We start from the raw sequence: 18,680 nt of genomic DNA, 5'->3' as shown, positions 1-18,680 counted from the left end.
ACCACCCTGCATGCCCAGCCACCCATTCAAAGCTTCAGCCCTACCCAACCCCATCAGTCCACTCTCTCTGGCCAATCACTGCACTGTGCCTAGCAGCAGCCAATCAGAAATCCCCACCTGCCACCATCTCAGCCAATGAGGTCTCTCTTATGTCAGTCGAAGGTAGGTTGCGTGCATCCGAGACTCCGCCCATCCCCCATCGCCGAAAGGGTGAAAGTGCAGGTCCTAATTCCGCGGCTTTGTCAGCTCAGGCCGGCGAAATGAGACGGGCCGGCCCGCCCTGTGATTGGCTGCGCGGGGAAGCCGGGCTGCGCGCTCATTGGCTGCCGGCGTCGGCTGCTCTGCCGGCTGAGGAGGCTCAGCCGCACCTGGCCCATCGCGGCGGCGGGAGCGGTGCCAGGCGGGGAGCGCGGCAGCCCCTTGCCTCGGGCCCAGGTGAGTGAGGGGCGGCCCCTCCCGCAGCCTGCGGGGGGCCCCCGAGTGGGAACGGGGGCGAGGCTCCGCGGCCGGGGGGCACCGGCTCCAGGGCAAACTCCGGAGCCGCCGTCGGGAGCCCGGGCCTGGGCCGGGGATGCTGCGTGGCGGGGCAGGACGGGAGCCAGCCGCACGGTCCGTGCCCGCCCCGGAGCGGCCGGGGGAGCCGAAGCGGCAGAGCTCTAGGGGAGGACGGCGGGGCTAAGGCGCCGGACGGGGATCCGGGCTCAGCGCCTCGCGACGGGCAGCCGCTGGAGCCCGGCCCCTTGGGCAAAGGGACCCGGATAACCCGCCCTGCCCCGCATCAATTCGCGCAGGTCGACCCTCCGCTGCTGAGGTACGGAGACCTCTGCCCCAGTGCTGCGTGCGCTCCCCGGGGGCTGAGAGCAGCCGCTGCCCGCGTCGGGTCCAGGCTCCGGCCCGGGGGCGGGCATAGCGTGTAGCGCTTACATCTCCCGCGTGAACAGCCGCGACAGGGCGCGCCCGGCCCTCGCTGAGCGTTGTACCAGCTTACTTCAGTGCTGTTTCCCCCCACCCCCGTAGTGATGCTTAAACTTGAGTTCATTAACTGGAAATGTTTCCGACTTCCTCTTAATGATGCTGTGGTATGTACAGTGAGCTGTATTTCATCTCTTCTTTGGGATATTCGAACATTGAACTTTTGTATGTTCCCTGGATGTCATTCACTGCATATTAGCGAACCACGGTGGGTGTGTTATCTTTTATTGGATCAACTTCTGTTCATGAGAGAAACATACACATGGTAGTGACATGGTATTTGTCAATAGTAATTGCTTATAAGTAATAAAAAGATGTCTATGTCTTAATATGCCAGCCTTGGAACTAAACTCCCTTTCTTTGATTTAAGTAGTCTGCATCTATTGTTCTGTAAGGTGTGTTGCAAAACCCATTTATTTTTGTGGTCTTTTAGAAATGGGAGAGTACTATGAGGTTTTTGTTTGTTTGTTTGTTTGTTTTGAAGGGTGAGGGTGGAGGATGCAGGTATGTTGCAGTATTTATTTCCTTTCTGTCAGGTTAATTTTAGTTAAGTCTTAGTTTAAAAAAAAACTTACAACATTGCAGTGATAAAAGTTCTCTTGACTGTAGGCCACTGCTCTGGATGCACTGAGAGCTAAGTAAATTAGACAGTTAGTTTAGGGGGGAGTGTTGTATTAAGATTGTGAAGTGTGGAGCAGTAGGAGCCCTGTGAGATTTCTGGCTTGGTTACTCAGCTAAAATTCCTCTAGGGCAAGCTTACTGAATGGGCAGGTCTGCCACCATTTGTAAGGTTAGTTGGAGTGTTTTGGTCTCCTGAAGAAATTAGTGCCACCACTGGCACTAATTTGGGAGCAGTACCTCTGGTTTCTATCTTGTTTACAACTGACTCCCTGCTCAAGAATTTGAGGAAGGGAGGGAAAATTCCTTGCTCCCTTGTTATTTTCATCTTCCATGCACACCCTACTCAAGACAAATCAGTTTAAACCTAGGAGTTGTATTTTAAAAACAACCTAATATGAATCAATTTTTCCATTAATTATACTAAAAAACAAATCAATTAGAAAAATATTCCACTGCAAGATATTGAACCCAAACAAAGCATTGTGCTAGTGCATGAAAGGTAGAAAGAGAAACTAACCAGATAGCAAAGAGAAAGTAAACTTATCTCTCTGGCAAGGGTGAAAGTAACTTACAGGTCTTACCGGTACTGTCAGAGTCCTGAGGGGGCGTGGCCTCAAACGGAAGAGGTGGTGCCTCTCAAGAGTTAAAGGCCCTGGGGCATGGCTGTGCCTGGGAGCCCCGGGGCCTTTAAATCAACCCGGGGCTCCCAGCTGAAGAGGTGGCTGGGAGCCCCCGGGACAAATTAAAGGGCCCAGGACTCCAGCCGCCGCAGAGCTCCGGGCCCTTTAAATCCGGCCCCAGCCCGGCCACCGGAGCCACGGGGGCGGATTTAAAGGGCTCTGGGTTGCCCGCAGCCGGGGGAGCTCTGAGCCCTTTAAATCTGGCCCCAGCCCAGCCACCGGAGCCGGACCGGACCGGACCACCTTATTTTCACCTCTGCTCTTTGGTTTCATAGCCCAAGCTGATAGTTCATTTGCAATGGCAGGGTTGGGTCCTACCATTGGGTTTCCCGTTGATTTCAATGGGATTGCACAAAGCACTAGGACTCCATGTTTAAGCAAGTAAATGGCTACCCTCACTTAAAGTTTTTAAAATTAATCTAAAATGCTACTGATTTAAAAAAAAAAAACCTTAAGTCCTCAAGTAAGTTTTTTTTGTTTTCTTCCGTTTTTTACAGCAATCCTTTATGTAAGAAGAATAGAGCAGATCTTCTCTGAATGGCTGTAGTTTTGTAGATTGTAGTTGTATTTTACTTAGGAATGGGATCCCTTTTTAAAATAAAGATTAATTGTCAAATGTTTAGTTTCAAATGCAAGAATTAACTAATTTTATTAGCTATGGGCTACATCCATAGAGGGATTAAGGTGTCTTATCACTTTGCTGATTTTGGACCTAAGCACCTAAAGAGTCCTGTGGCACCTTATAGACTAGCAGACATATTGGAGCATGTGCTTTTGTGGGTGAATACCCACTTCGTCACCCACGAAAGCTCATGCTCCAATATGTCTGTTAGTCTATAAGGTGTCACAGGACTCTTTGCTGCTTTTACAGATCCAGACTAACACGGCTACCCCTCTGATACTAGGTCCAAAATGTCAAATATCAGAGGGGTAGTCGTGTTAGTCTGGATCTGTAAAAGCAGCAAACACGGCTACCCCTCTGATACTAGGTCCAAAATGTCAAATATCAGAGGGGTAGTCGTGTTAGTCTGGATCTGTAAAAGCAGCAAAGAATCCTGTGGCACCTTGTAGACTAACAGACGTTTTGCAACATTGAGCTTTCGTGGGTGAATACCCACTTCGTCGGATGCAAGAGGGTATCCACAGACTTGCATCCGACGAAGTGGGTATTCACCCACGAAAGCTCATGCTGCAAAATGTCTGTTAGTCTATAAGGTGCCACAGGATTCTTTGCTAGGTCCAAAATGTCCATCCTCAGAACTCTTGCTCAGCTGCCATCTAACCCTAGAGGCCCTCTTATGCTTAAATTTCTGCTGGTGGGTAGGCACAAAGCTGCCTCAGCATCTAGCTTATTCTTCAGCCTCAGTGAGATCCTTGAACTACATGTTCCCCTGTTTGTCTTTCCTGTGGGACCCAATTTGGTAGGCATTCTTGGAGAACACCTAATCACAATAAAACACTGGCAATATAGTGTTCCCTTTATACCCAATAGTTAGAGCACTCACCCAGGATGTAGGAGATCCAGGTTGAAATCTCCACTCTTTTGCAAATGTCCTTTTCATTTTTTCCATTTGCAAATTTAACACCATTAATTTGGGTTTGAATAGGGACTGGAAGTGGCTGGCTCATTACAAAAGCAGCTTTTCCTCTCCTGGAATTGACACCTCATTTACTATTGGGAGTGGACTGCATCCACCCTGATTGAATTGGCCCTGTCAACACTGGTTCTCCACTTGTGAGGTAACTCCCTTCTCTTCATGTGTCATTATATAATCCCTGCATCTGTAATTTTCACTCGATGCATCTGAAGAAGTGTTTTTCTTGTTTTAACCCAGGAAAGCTTATGCCCAAATAAATCCGTTAGTCTTTAAGGTGCCACCGGACTCCTTGTTGTTTTTGTGGATAAAGACTAACACGGCTACCCCCTGATAATTTAAAATGCAGTGTACACCTATGTGGACGCTCAGGCAGAGGTGGCCTTAGTTCACTTTAGCTTAATCCTTTAATTCAGTTTAGTTTTCTTGAGTGTTCCTGCCCTTAAACTGCTGGTTCCAGATGTCAGACAGTGATTAGCTCAGAGAGAAACTAAGCCCTCTTAATGGCTGATCTTGAACTTAAATTGTAAATTTCTATACAGGAGAGAAAAGAATGGAAATCCTTCCAGATGCAGCTTCTCTGGCAACAAAGCTGAAAAATACTCTAATCCAGTACCACAGCATTGAAGATGGTGAATGGCGAATTGCTAAGAAAACGGTAAATGATCCAGTTAGAACTTCTTGTATGTAATTGTACTACTGTTTTCTTTATTGGATGAGTAGTAAGGCATTTCTTTCCTTCTTCTCACACACACCTAAATAATGGTAGTTTGAGAAGTTTGTTACACAGTGCTTTCAAATGGGATTCTCTGTACAGCAGAGGACCCAGGTCAGCTCCACTTTTGCTTGTCTGCTTTGAGTCCTAATACTGACCTTTTGGGGTCCAGGGCTTGAGCAGAAATGTTCTATGTCTTTACTTGTATCCATAATTGGGAACGTATCTTACACTAGAAACAGTTCTCCAAGTTTTCCTTTATAAAGTTATGGACTTTCCTTGGAACGATCTGTTTCAAACACTTCTACTTCTTTCTTTTAAGATTAGGAATGTGTTCTGATTTGTTAGTGCAAGTTTATCAAATTGGTAGGAACTGGTGTAGTAAGTTAGTATTTTTGCTGCCTGCTGTGCAGTAGCAGATTTTTGGGCCTTTGTGGTCAGTTTGTTTTCAAGAAGATAGTAGTGACGCAGAATCACATTTTCATAGTGTAATCTGCTAATTTACAAAATGTAAATAAATCGTATTTCTTAAAACAGGAGTACTAACAAACATCACACAGACAACTCCCTTTTTGCAGAAACCTCAGAGAAGGGACCTCTGTGCTGTCCCCAGAAGCAGATGTCTTGCACCTCTGTCTCTTTCCTGGGCCTCACAAGTCTCATAGCTTCAGTTTCCTCTGACCACTGTAATCTCTAAATTTTACACATGGGGAAACATTTAGTCCAAGGCTGTTCACCAAGGCCTGGACAGGTGGGTCTGGGCATCTACTTTCCTTTTGTGAAGTTATTCCACTACCCAAAAGAACCTCGGAGTTCAACTGCCCAAGAAACCAACGTGACACTGAATAACTCTGGGTGTGGTTACTGTGTGGCATTTTTGCTCTCTCTGGGAGGTTTCATCCTGAGCGTTTATACACCTGTGATTTCCCCAGTCTGAAAACAAGTCCCACAGAATAGCTCCAAGACACTTAAACATAGTTTTATACTTTTCCATTCTTACTGTGTCTTTTAGAGAATGTGTTTTTACTGTGTCAGACTCTAGTGGGGTCCCGCAGTGGTCAGTCCTGGGTCTGATACTATTCAGTATTTTCATTAATGGCTTGGATAATGGAGTGGAGAGTATGCTTATTAAAGTTGAAGATGACTCCAAGGCAGGAGTGTTTGCAAGCATTTTGGAGGTCAGGATTAGAATTCAAAACAACCCTGACAAATTGGAGAATTTGTCTGAATTTAATGAGATGAAATTCAATAAAGGAAGGAAGAAAGAAAGAAAAAACCAGTCAAATGCACAACTTGGTAGGTAGTAGTACTGCTGATAGCTCTGGGGACTGTAGTGGATCACAAATGCGAGTTAACTGTGATGCAGTTGCAAAAAAGCTAATATTCTGGGGTGTATTAACAGGCATATCATATGTAAGACATGGGAGGTAATTGTATTGCTGTACTTGGTACTGGTGAGTCCTTAGCAGGAGTACTGTGTCCAGTTCTGGGTGCCTCACTTTAGGAAAGATGGGGACAAATTGGAGAGAGTCCAGAGAAGAGCAACAAAAGCGATGAAATGTTTAGAAAGCCTCTCCTATGAGGAAATGATAAAAAGACTGGGGGAAGAAGGGAGACCTGATAAGACTTCAAATATGTTAAGGGCTGTTATAAAGAGGACTGTGTTCAATAGTTCTCCATGTCCTCTGAAGGTAGGACAAGTAGTAATGGGCTTAATCTGCAGCAAGGGAGATTTAGGTTACATATTGGGAAAAACTTTCTAACTATAAGGGTACTTGCGCTCTGGAATAGGGTTCCAATGGAGGCTATGGAAGCCCCATCATTGAAGGTTTTAAGAACAGGTTGGATGGACACTGGCCATGGATAGTCTAGGTTTACTTGGTCCTGCAACAGCATGTGAGAGTGGACTTGATGACTTCTCAGGGTCCCTTCCAGCCCTACGTGTCTATGATTTTAGAAGGAGATTAGCACAGAATGGAGATCACTAAAGTCTTTCCAAAATATGTAGGTCATTTTGAGTTTCCTTGGAAGCAGAAGATGCAGTATAATATAGGAGTGGTGATTATTCAGGGAAAACCCACTGTTACAGAATAAGTGACTCACTTTTTTAAAAAAATCTAAAGAAATGTATGTCTCAATGTACCCAATACTGATTGAAATATGTTCTTTACAGTGTGTCCATCCACCTCTGAGGCTTTATGTTGTAGTTAGTTCCAACCCCAGTTCTGCCCAGCAGCTGAGTTGCATGCCTCTGAAGACTGAGACCTAGAACACAGACATGCGTAACATGCTTTTACCTAGTCCACGCAGATCAGGAAAAACGTTTTTCAACCTGTTAGACTTAACTGATTTTAAGTTCAGCCAACTTGTATCTTTGAGTGGTGTAGACCTGCCCTTAGACACTAATGTCCTATAGCTTTAAGAGTATGTCTTCAGTGATACCTCGAGCTAACTATGCTATGAACTGTTACCTCAACCCAACTCCCTTCCACACATACAAATCTGTAACTTAAGTCATGTGAGGCTTTAAACTCAAGCAAGTTGGCCATTGTGGGGGAGAGGGTTGGAGCTTGAGTGCTACTGAAGCTCGAGTTAGTAATGCAGTGGGGACTCAGCTTAAGTTCCTTTTGCTGAGATACACTCCAGTCTTTTTCCTGGGTCAGGCAACAAATTTTGCATTTATGTAACTGTAAACAAATGGTGTGATATTGCTGCATTGACATGTCTTACATATCGTTTCTTGCTAAATGTTGTCAAGGTGGTGAGTAATAAACCTGGCCTCTTTAAAAATGTGAAGAGCCTGTATTAAATGTTGTCATTCCTTAAATGTGTTAAATAAAAATCATGCCTCCTACTTTTGTTTTAATAAAAGAAAAAAAGCCAATGCCCTGTAAGGGCCTACTAACCAGGTGCCAGGGCCCTAGGCTGAAAAAGATTGTTTATGGCAAAAAGTAAGGTCTTAGTGACTGTCTAATTTTAGCAAAACTATTTTTTTTAAAAGTGAATGCAATGGTATAAATATAACTTAGCATATGTTTAAAAAATTGAAAGCAGCCAATTTTTCTGCTACATGGTAGTACATTTTGTTACTTTTTCCTGGCATCATTGCTAACAAGTTTCACACAAAGTATTCAATGCAATAATTTCATGGCTAAACCTGATTGTGTTTTAATAATAATGTAGGGGGATACAGACTGGTTCTGAACCTATTTTAGTCCCTGATCAAGCAAAGCACTGAAGCATGTTAGTCACATTGACTCACAGGCTTAAAAGTTAAGAATATGCTTCAGTGCTTTGCTTGATCAGGGCCTTAACTTTAGGATAACTCTGTTTCTGACAGAATTCCAACACTTGATACTGAGAAACAGCTCATTTGAAAGAGTGCATTTGCATGTTGTTGAAAACATGAGTATCAAAAAATATTTTTACCATGCCTAAAAACCTGTAGAATTACCCAGATGTACAATTGACGCACACTTTAGAAGTGTACATAAATAATAAATATGGTATTATTCCACTTTTCCAGAAAGATGCAACTGTGTGGCGGAAGCCATCAGAAGAATTCAGTGGATACCTGTAAGTTTACCTTCATACTAGATAAGTAAGTTTGTTAACAGAAGTTGGAAATGGGGGATGAAAAACCCATTCGAGCATCCAGTCCATCACCTTGTCAGTATAGAGTTATAATACTTATCTTAGAGTTTAACATTTTAATGCCTGCATCTTGTATATTGTCTATAACAAGACATGTAACTGTCAATGAAGACTCAGTGAAATTCTTGGTCCTTTGATATCAATGGTAAAACTCCCATTGACATCAAATGAGGCAAGATTTCATCCTTAGAGTTCTTAGAAAAGTCATCTGCAAGTCCAAACTTGCTGGCAACTTGCATTTGACAGCTCACCTTTCATAATGCCGGTAATCTCATTTACCGTGGGCTAAGGCCTGGTCTACACTTTGGGGGGAGGGGGGGTCGATCTAAGGTACGCAACTTCAGCTACGTGAATAGCGTAGCTGAAGTCGAAGTACCTTAGCTCGAATTACTTACCCGTTCTCACGGCGCGGGATCAACGTCCGCAGCTCCCCCGTCGACTCCGCTACCGCTACTCGCTCCGGTGGAGTTCCGGAGTCGACAGGAGCACGTTCGGGGGTCGATATATCGCGTCTAGATGAGACGCGATATATCGAACTCCGAGAAATCGATTGCTACCCACCGATCCGGCGGGTAGTGAAGACGTACCCTAAGACGCCATCTTGTGGTTGGGAAGAGGTGTGTGTGTGTGTGGGTTTCTTGGCAGGTATGGGATCTGATAACTTGGTGAAAGCTTCCAAGAGCCTACTAAAACAGTTAAACAGTTTCAGATGACTTTTGAATGTGTTGTGGTTTAAACTAAGATATCTATTTGATATTCTAATTGGCTACCAAGGCATGTTTTGGTTGCTCAGTCTCAGTGGAAAAAACTGACTTACTAGTATTGGAATTACCATTTATTTGTGCTTTATGGAGATTTGACGACACCTCACCCGTTTTGTTCTCCCTTTCTGTGTTTCTTCTTTGCCTTCCCCTTCACCACCGCCCTCCTGCCCCCCCCCCTTGTCCCTCCCTCTTTTCTCTAGCTGACTCTCCTGCTCCTCATGGAAGAGGAACAGCCAATTGACAAGCTGTTTCAGAGATGGAGGATGTCAGTTTTACTCTGCCTCTCCATTTACCCATGCAGAGAGAAATACAGTAGCGATGTATTGCAGAAAATGGTCGCTCACTGTAGGTGTCAAAAAGGGACAGCATGAATGGAAGTACATCATCTTATTGACCTTAAAATAAACTTTAAAAAGCTAAGGAGTCATATCACGTGGACTGAGAAGAGGGTTTTCAATTTGAGAAATACAGAATGTAGCTTATGAATCTCTCTTAAAATACCAGTTAATGCAAGGGAAAGGACTGGGTGTTGAATACATCTTTTCCCATACCTGAACTTGTCTGATAGAATTGTTTTATCTTTAGATAACGTGTGTACAGTAAGTGGAAAGCTCAAAGGATTTCATATTTTAAACAGCTACAAAGCTCAAGGAGTTGTGGAAGACATTACCAACAGAGTAGTAGATCACATTCGTCCTGGACCTTATAGACTAGATTGGGACAGCTTAATGACTACAATGGACATTGTTGAAAAGTTTGAGGAGGTAAAAATTTGTCTTTTGGACTTATAAATAGAACATGTATTTATGTGAATGTAAATATGTAGTCTATAGTGCATCATAGCAATTGCATCATCTTAGGGTGATATTTTGTGATATAGCCTGAGAAATTAATCCATGCACATGTCTATACATTTTATCTTATGGTGTAATCTCACATATATACAGGAGCATATAGTATACATTTCAGAAGCTTGTTGAATCGGTACAGAATTCCACCATGTCAAAATTAAGGATCAAAGGGTAAGATTTAGTAGGTTATGCTCTGGCATCTTCCAGTAAAAATCCATGTTCTGAGGGAATTAAAATGTCTTTCTTTTACTTTGAATGCAATCTTTAGAGCTTTATATCTTTTATCCTGTGGGATGTAGGGTTTTGTTTTTTTTGTTGTTTTTTTTTAAAAACATTGCAAAACTACCCAACTCACCTGTTCCCTGTGGGCTGGCTCCAGTATGCCATCAGGATTTTGTGCTTGGAACCTGAATAGTGACTGCAGCGGGTCAGGACTTACCAAAAAAGATAGGTTTGAAGTTCATTATGTGCTGACTGTTAGTCTTGTCCTGGTTATTGGGAACATTCAGTACAGCACTTCAAAGCCTTTGGTTTATACATCGGTCACTTTTTACATCCAAAATTCCTGGCTTTAAGTTAGATCCTTACAGTGAACTATTTTACTTATTGTGTTATACATAGAAGATTAGTATCCTTTTTAGAAATGTGTTGTTGAAGATTACTGCATTCTATTTTATTACTAGCTTGGTGAATCAAAAGCACTTTGCAGAGCAGCCTAGTAATTAGTGAAAAAGACTCCTGGGTTTTAGTCACAAAATTTTTGGGTGTCCAGTTTTAGACATCTAGAGCTTACCTTAAGCCAAGGACACTCAGCTTCTGTTGTCTTTACTTGCAGTTGCTCAACACCTCCAAGTTTTAGGCACTTAAGGCCTAATGTTGGACACTTTTGAAGATGACTCTTTAATCTGCTTACTGTAGCCATCTGTAAAATGGGTAGCTTAGTAGGGAAGGTGGGATGTAAGCAGGGCCAGCTCCAGACCCAAGCGTGCCAAGCGCGCGCTTGGGGCGGCATTTTGCCGGCAGGGCGGCAGCCGGCTCCGGCGGACCTTCCGCAGTCATGCCTGCGGGAGGTCCACCGGAGCCGCGGCTCCAGTCGACCTCCCGCAGGCATGACTGCGGACAGATCGCTGGTCCCGCGGTTCGGGTGGACCTCCCACAAGCATGACTGCGGATGCTCCACCGGAGCCGCGAACCCTCCGCAGCTGCGGGAGGTCCACTGGAACCGCGGGACCAGCGGACTCTCCGCAGTCATGCATGCGGGAGGTCCGCTGGTCCTGCGGCTCCGGTGCACCTCCCGCAGGCATGACTGCTTGGGGCGGCCAAATTCCTAGAGCCGCCCCTGGATGTAAGTAAAAGCTTGCATTTTGTTGGAAAATGCAAACTTCATATAAACATTAAGACTTCTCTTTGGTGATTCATGGTTCATTGTTTTGCTATCCTCCTGAAGAATTGCTGTGTAATGTGCTACACCACTGCTGGCCAGCTGTGGAACATCATTTCCCCAAGAGAGTTTGTTGACTTCTCTTACACAACTCAGTATGAAGAGGGGCTTCTAACATGTGGTAAGATATCATTGACCACTACTTTTGCTTATTTTGCAACAGATTACCATATAGTTAAGTGTACATGCTGTTCTGAACCCCTTTAAAACTGGAACTTTTAAAGGCTTTACAAGATAGTCTACTGAAAGTGTTGCAAATGTACTAGAGTGCTCCTGTATAGCACTTTACATATTCAAAGCCACATACAAACATTAGCCAAGCCATACAACATTCCTGCACATTAAGCAAGTATCACCATGTTATGCATGGGAAAAATTGACAGAGAAACTGTGATATGCCCAAAGCTACACAGTGAATCAGGTGGAGTGGAAATAGAACTTGCTTATAAACGAGAGTCAACTCTGGTGTAAAGTTATTGCTTGTTCAGTGAGAGATGGTTTTGAATGAAGAATGGACAACCTCTATACATTAAAACTACAATCCAAATCTTGGCGACTGATCCAAGCGTCTCTGAGGTGTGCCTGTCACTACTTGTAATATCCATAAGTAGAGACTCTTACCTTGCATTTGCTCTTTCAGACCCTTTATTTATTTCACATCTCTCCTCGCCTCCGCTTCCCCCCCCCCACCCCACCCGACCCCATCCCCTGCAAACAAAAGCTTTCTTTTGGGTCAGTTGGCTAACTATATAGTGGAGCACATTTATTCAAAGGGCTGTATTTTCTGCCATAGGATTTCAGTGAGAGATGTGCCCATGGATCCAAAACAGAACTAGGCCCTGAAACTATGTTCATTTGACAAGAAACATGGCTTCATGATCCAATCTTGACTTGTGTACTTTTTTTTTTTTTTTTTTAAATTAGGGATAAGTCTAGACTATGGAGAGGTGAGACCTAATTTTGTCCGTGGATTTAATCACCCCTGTGGCTGGTTCTGTGTCCCGCTTAAGGATCGTCCTGACCAAAGTCTTTTGACGGGCTTCATCCAGACTGAACTGCGAGGGATGCTTCCTCAGTCTGCAGTAGATACTGCGATGGCTCGTACCCTGGCAAACTTTTACTCTGACCTCAGAAAGGCACTGAAAACATAATCAACTATTGACCTAACTTTCCATACATGTCTTGCAATCATCTGTTCCTCCTTCCTGTATTGTATCAAACCTTTGATTAGGTTAGCAGGTGCTGCCTAGGGGCTATGCATACATCCCTGGCTTAACATGTGGATTTGTGTCCTTGCTGAGCTCTGAAAACGTGTAATGTACAGACTGAACATACAAAATCATCTGCTTCCAAGGAAGATAGCTCAGAATTGGGATTCAACCCTGGTAAATATCAAGTGATCTCAACTCTCACTGAAACAAGGGGAATGGAGGGGTAATCGTTATTTTGCAAGTTCAGACCAGCTGTACTGTGGAATTTTATAGTGTTTATTTTTTATTTTTAAGGAGCTCCTTTAAAAGATTGAGAAAGATATAGTCTGTATGTGCATGTTTATTTTTTATACATTTTAGTTTAATCCAAAATGAGATTTTAAGTCTGTATTAAGGCTCAGAGTGGAATTCCCCAAAGGGATATTAATTTGGGTATTGTCACTTAAAAATTGAGCTCTTATTTGAGAGCTAAAGATTGACATTAGCAAATACCTATGTTATTGGCATTTCCTAAATATTAGTCCTATCTATGATTGGAAGACTTTTTAAATACAGTAGTTATGTCAAGATACTAAATATTTAGTAGGGATGCATATATAGCTGCTCAGAGCCTATTGAAGTCAACAGGAGTCTTTCCATTGTTTTCATTAGTGATGGATCAGGCCCACCTTAATCAAAGCACAAAACCCCAAGACATCCATTCATTGTCCCTTTGTGTAACTTAGCTTTTAAAAGCAGAAATGTATCTAAATAGCTAAACCTGCATCTACTGTAGATTGGGTTTTATTGGTTACTACTGGAAACCCTAACCCATTTTTTTTCCCCACAGTTCAATTTAAAAAAATCACTCAGTAACATTTTTAATTCCCTCCTCTGCTCCCTATATTTTTCTTTTGGATTATATCATAAAATTTGAGGTTAAATACTACATCTGGATATGGAAGGAGCTGATAAAGTCAGTATAGCAGCTTACAGCTTTTCCCATGTTAAATGACCAAACATTCTCTAAATTGAAAATTGGGTGTAACTAACCACACTAAAATGCTCTGAAAACATTAATATTTTATCTGTTTTTAAAAAAAGAAAAAAACAATGTAAATCTCAAGAACTTGGGTAAGCAACAAGCAGAAACCCGAACTCTAGTCTCATTCAAAGCCATATGAAAACTAAGGGCCAAATTTTTGATGGTATTTAGACAGAGGAGGTAGATGCCTTAGGCTCATCTGACAATTCCATTGGATACCTAGCTGCATATTTAGGTGCCCTAAATATCTTTAAAAGTTTGGCCCTGAGCATTTAATAATAATTTCTATGCATCTTTCGGAAAACTACATAGTTACCCATGCAACACTACAAATGCTTAATGGGTATGTCATTTGTTTGATTAGGGTTTGCTTTAATTGTGTGATGCAGTGAATACATATTAATTTTTTCATAATTTTTATAATTTTCAGTGACAGAAGTATAGCAAGTAGCATACCATAAGTGATTGAGAGCTACAGTCAGCTTAATTATTGTACAGACAGGAAGCTTAAAGGGATGTGCAGATTAAAGTAGGCCTAATATTTAGATTTTATTGAAACCAAAATTCAGAAGTCTATGATCAACAAAAAGTTAATCAAAAACAAAATTTTAATGGAAGCAACTTTTGTTGGCAGCATTTACAACACATTCAGAACACTGAGCTTTGTCTAAGCCAGGGGTGGCCAACCTGAGCCTGAGAAGGAGCCAGAATTTACCCCACTCCCAGTGCCTCCTGCCCATTGGCAGCCCCGCTGGTCAGCGCCTCCCCCTCCTGATCAGCTGTTTTGTGGTGTGCAGGAGGCTCGGAGGGGGAGGAGCGAGGGCATATCAGGCTCAGGGAAGGGGTGGAGTGAGGGCAGAGCCAGGGTTGAGCAGTGAGCACCCCCCCACCCTCCAGCACATTGGAAAGTTGGTGCCTGTAACTCCAGCCCCGAGTTGGTGCCTATACAAAGAGCTGCACATTAATTTCTAAAGAGCTGCATGTGGCTCTGGAGCCACAGGTTGGCCACCCCTGGTCTAAACAAAGAAATGTTATTTGGAGGGGGGGGGAAGGCATAATAGTGAAAACAGATTTTAAAAAATCCTCACTTTGAGGTGTTTAATGTAGTTCCAATTATGTGAGGAGGTTGTTTTTTTATTTATTTTTTATTTTAAGTTATCTTCTGTGCCTACCCAGCCAGAGGAGGCAGACAGTGTCAGATCCTCATGGGGTTTGTGTGCATGTGTTCAGCCTGTGATTCCCCACGTGTATACCCTTCTCCATTTCCTCTAGATCCCAGAGTTAGGTCCTTCTTTTGGCTGGGGAACTATAATTTGAGGGGTCTAGCTTGACCAAGAGAAAGTGGAGCTGGAGGGGGACTTCCCCTTCCCAAACCTGCAGGGATTCCTAGCCTTCATTAATACCATGAGTCAGTATTAACTCAGGCATTCTTCTCTTTGGGGCCCTGGACCCTCCCATTCCTAGAGGGAAGTGATCCAAGGGCAGAGGCCAGGGTGGAAGACCCTAGCAGCACAGCTCCATTGGAACAGCATGGTTAAGGATTTAAAGGAAGTTCTGTGAGATGTCTCAAAGATTCTTTCCAAATATAGGAAAATCTGGGTAATTATGTTAACCTCCATGTCCTTTCCAGAGCTGATGCAGCTAGATCATTCAAGGTCTTTTTAATACAAAAAGTGTCAGTTTTCTCTCTTTGCACTCTTCATGGAGAGGTAAGGAATGGTACTCTAAATATCTCATTTATGAAGGCACTTCAGTGGTGCAGAACAATTCAAAAGGAGCACCAGAAACACTTCTGTAGGAACTTGTTATTTATATGACACTAGGCACTTTACAGACAAGACTACAAGGTTCCTCATCTAATTTCCCTTGTAGTCAGGGGATGTCTTTGTAGAAACTTCAGTGAAATTGTTCAGGGCACTCAAGGAAGATAGGCTGGTGATGCAGAGTAAGCATATTTTGTTAATGTAATTTTTTTCAAATAGAAGAAAAAAAGTATAGTATTTTAGGTGTAATGTTTAAGTACCATATTCTCTTCAGTTTCCATTCTACTTCCATTTCTCTGTAGAAGTTGCCTTACCACTAGTGAGGTAACTTCTCCCAGTGACACTACTGGGGATCTAAAAAGCTTGGTTCATATCTCCTGTTGAGGTTCATAGGAATTATGTGCTTACCAAGGAAACTAGACTAAAGTATGTGCACTTTATTGATAGAGGTTTTCAGTCATTTCTGGAATTATATAACATCTGTTAGCCCTTGTTTTGTTGTGCAGTGCACAGACCATGATTTCATGGACTGATTATAGATTAAGATTCTGAAATGCAGCGCTCTCCAAGCTGCTCTCCACTCTCTTTCTAAATAAAGTATCTGCCCACACTCCAGAGTCAGTATGAATGCATAGTCTGTCCTTATGACATTCTTGGCACAAAGACCAGCAATTAACAACACACACTGCTGTAGTGATTTGGCTGTAGGTGTAGCAGGCTTCCTGTAAAAAATGATTATATTGCTGAGTAATGTGGCAAGCTAATGTGGTTAGAATCATTCAGAGGCCTACCACGCTGCATTTTATTTATCTGTGTTTAAGGGACACAAACTAGTTTTGTACTTTCCAGCACATGCATGCTATTGCTAATATCCAACAAGCCAGGCCCTGTTTAAGGTAACAGCAAAGCAAAGACTTTTTGTAGGAGAGATCGAGATCAGGGCCAGGTATTTATTTTGACATAAGAAAAACATTTGACAAGAACTAAGGAATTATGCAATGACTAAAAATGTCTAGTGACAGGTTAAAGTGCTGACAAATTTAAGTGAGTTTATCATTTTATATTGGTGATCTCTCTGCAACTAAAACATAATACTAAACTCTAGGATTGACACTTGTATTGGTAGCTATGTATTGTTGCAGAGCTCCTAAATTATACAGAGCAATCCTATTAAAGTGGTGTAGAACTGTGTAAAAATGGATGTACTTTCTCACAAGTACTAAGTTTTTGTCTTCAGACCTCTCTCATTATGTAGGTAGACGTGGCAAGGAGTGTTAGGGGAATAGCAACATTCCAAAGCCTCTCCGTGAGGGTAGGAGCACATTAGTGATTCCAAAAGACATGGAAGTAAACACTGATCAGATCAGAACCTACTGTTCCCAGAGGGGCATTGCGATCTCTCATAAGTTAGTGTGCAGCCCTACCGAGGGAACCAATGGCAGTACTGCAAATGACCGGCAGTGATATTAGGAGAAAAAGGGTGTCGTCAGTCCATAGAGAATCACTTACTTTACAGCTCTGGATGAGGGAAATCATTTAGTCCCAAATGTTGCCATTCTCACCTACTGGACAAGGCAGCAGAGGTATTGGGTAAAGTTTTATGGAAGTATTGTGCTGCAAGTAGCTTTATCCCCTGATGTTTTCCATTATGTGGGAGAGGAGTTCCATTCTTAGAACTTTAACCTCAGGAATAGTTTTAAAAACAAAACTACAGACAGTGTTGCCAATGCATGCCTAAATTCAACTGCTGATGGGGAAGGGACCAAGCTTGCTGTTTTGTGATGATAGCTCAGACATTTTTTTTCTGATAACATATGGTGAAATGTGTACAGAACTTAGTATGGCTAGTTATTCTAATGTCAGTGACCCTGGTTTTAGGTATTTAGTCCATATACTGGATGGGGAATGACTGAAGATAACAGGCTAAATTTGAAAATTGCCCGAGGCCCCCACTTTACAACTGTATCATCAAATCTGTGCCTGTAATTATCAGCGTTGCAATTTTGTGAATACTATTTGGACTAAATTTGAGTTAGCAGGAGTTCACGTTGTTCAGCACCACCCACTACTGGGCTCTCCGCTGGTCATCCAGAGAGTTTGACAAAGGACACTTAGAGCCTGCTCCAGAATAGCACTTTCTCAGGGCCTGTGTTCCATTACTTGTCAAGTTAGAGTTCATTTGGCAGTGTAAACGCTTGAAAAGTATTGTCCTTACAAAAAGGATATAAAAATCTTTTAGTGCTATGAACTGGTAGTTCCAAATACATTGCTGGCACAAGTGGGCACAATTTTATTGAAACCAATAAAGTTGCTTCTGTTTTCATTAGGGTTGACTACATTCCATGAGGGTGTGGGAGTTTTCTTTAATGGACAAAAGCTTATAATGTATAAGATTGTATTTATATTTTGAATATAGTTGTGATGTGAATTAAAATGAAGTACAACAGACTCTTGACTTCTTTTCAGTACTTTTACAGAGCCCTATGCTTACTCCATTAAGAGGCAACATTTCCATTAATTTCACTCTTCATGGTTTTCTCTTGGAAAAACTAGATGTACATATTTTGATTATATTTACCACAGCACAATACACACAGGTTTTTCACAGCTTTGTGTGTTTGGAAGTCCCTGGAAAAATGCATCTAAATGCTCTTACCAAAAACTTGAAAGTCTTTTCTAAAATGATCCATAATAACTTTCTTACCACACGCTTGCAAGAAGTCTATGGAAATTGGCCAGTCCAGGTAAAAAACAAACAAACAAAAAAAATGTTTTGACACTTTAGCTTGTTACTGAAAAGAGTGAAGAACTTATCAAAATCAATTACACATCCTAGGCAAATGAGCAAGAAGAATTCTGAAAATTGTACACCCTAGATAATGTAGGATGTAATCTAAGTGTTTCTATTCAAAGTTCTTCCTTAAAAGATTGAGCCAAAACTCAATGAAGCCAAGGGAAAGACACCACTTACGTAAGGAGCCTCACCAAATTTCTCTCAGTGCAGCTCATGTAAGGGCTAAGCTGTTTTGTAACTCCTGCCCTCAGAACTGGGAAGGGCTGATTAATTTCTACTCCTGGGGGGCTATGGATCCCCTTATGCATAGGGCCCTACCACATTCACGGCCATGAAAAACATCACGGACTGCGAAATCTGGTATTGGGTGTGCTTTTACTGTATACTATACAGATTCGGGGGGGGGAGAGATCAGCATTTCTCAAATTGTGGGTCCTAGTCCAAAAAGGGAGTTGTGGGGGGGGATGTCAAGGTTATTTGGGGGTGAGGTATTACCACCCTTACTTCTGCACTACCTTCAGAGGTGGGTGACTAGAGAGCAGTGACTAAGGGCTTATCTCTGCAGGCAGCAGTGCAGATGTAAACGTTGCAATAC

The 18,680-nt window shown here is 42.6% G+C and overlaps 1 protein-coding gene across 4 annotated transcripts; it reads left to right on the top strand.

Annotated features, from left to right (window-relative positions):
* The first annotated feature begins 201 nt into the window (after positions 1 to 201).
* Positions 202 to 14,141, top strand: STARD4 (StAR related lipid transfer domain containing 4). Of its 4 annotated transcripts, none has more exons than XM_039543589.1 (7): positions 369 to 435; positions 3,881 to 4,013; positions 4,411 to 4,526; positions 8,110 to 8,159; positions 9,639 to 9,765; positions 11,300 to 11,414; positions 12,218 to 14,141. In XM_039543589.1, exons 3-7 carry the CDS (start codon positions 4,422 to 4,424, stop codon positions 12,442 to 12,444), a joined length of 624 nt encoding a protein of 207 aa, XP_039399523.1. In that variant the 5' UTR covers positions 369 to 435; positions 3,881 to 4,013; positions 4,411 to 4,421; the 3' UTR covers positions 12,445 to 14,141. The 4 variants fall into 4 exon arrangements, with proteins under 4 accessions (XP_039399522.1, XP_039399524.1, XP_039399523.1 ...); XM_039543591.1 differs by having other exon boundaries at positions 376 to 435; positions 9,587 to 9,765; XM_039543588.1 differs by lacking the exon at positions 3,881 to 4,013 and having other exon boundaries at positions 202 to 435.
* Positions 14,142 to 18,680: the final 4,539 nt, after the last annotated feature.

Source organism: Mauremys reevesii, linkage group 6 (genome assembly GCF_016161935.1).
Source record: "Mauremys reevesii isolate NIE-2019 linkage group 6, ASM1616193v1, whole genome shotgun sequence".
NCBI classification, from domain to species: Eukaryota; Metazoa; Chordata; order Testudines; family Geoemydidae; genus Mauremys; species Mauremys reevesii.
The sequence above is the reverse complement of the archived record's forward strand: the minus strand, read 5'-3'. Positions and strand labels throughout refer to the sequence as shown.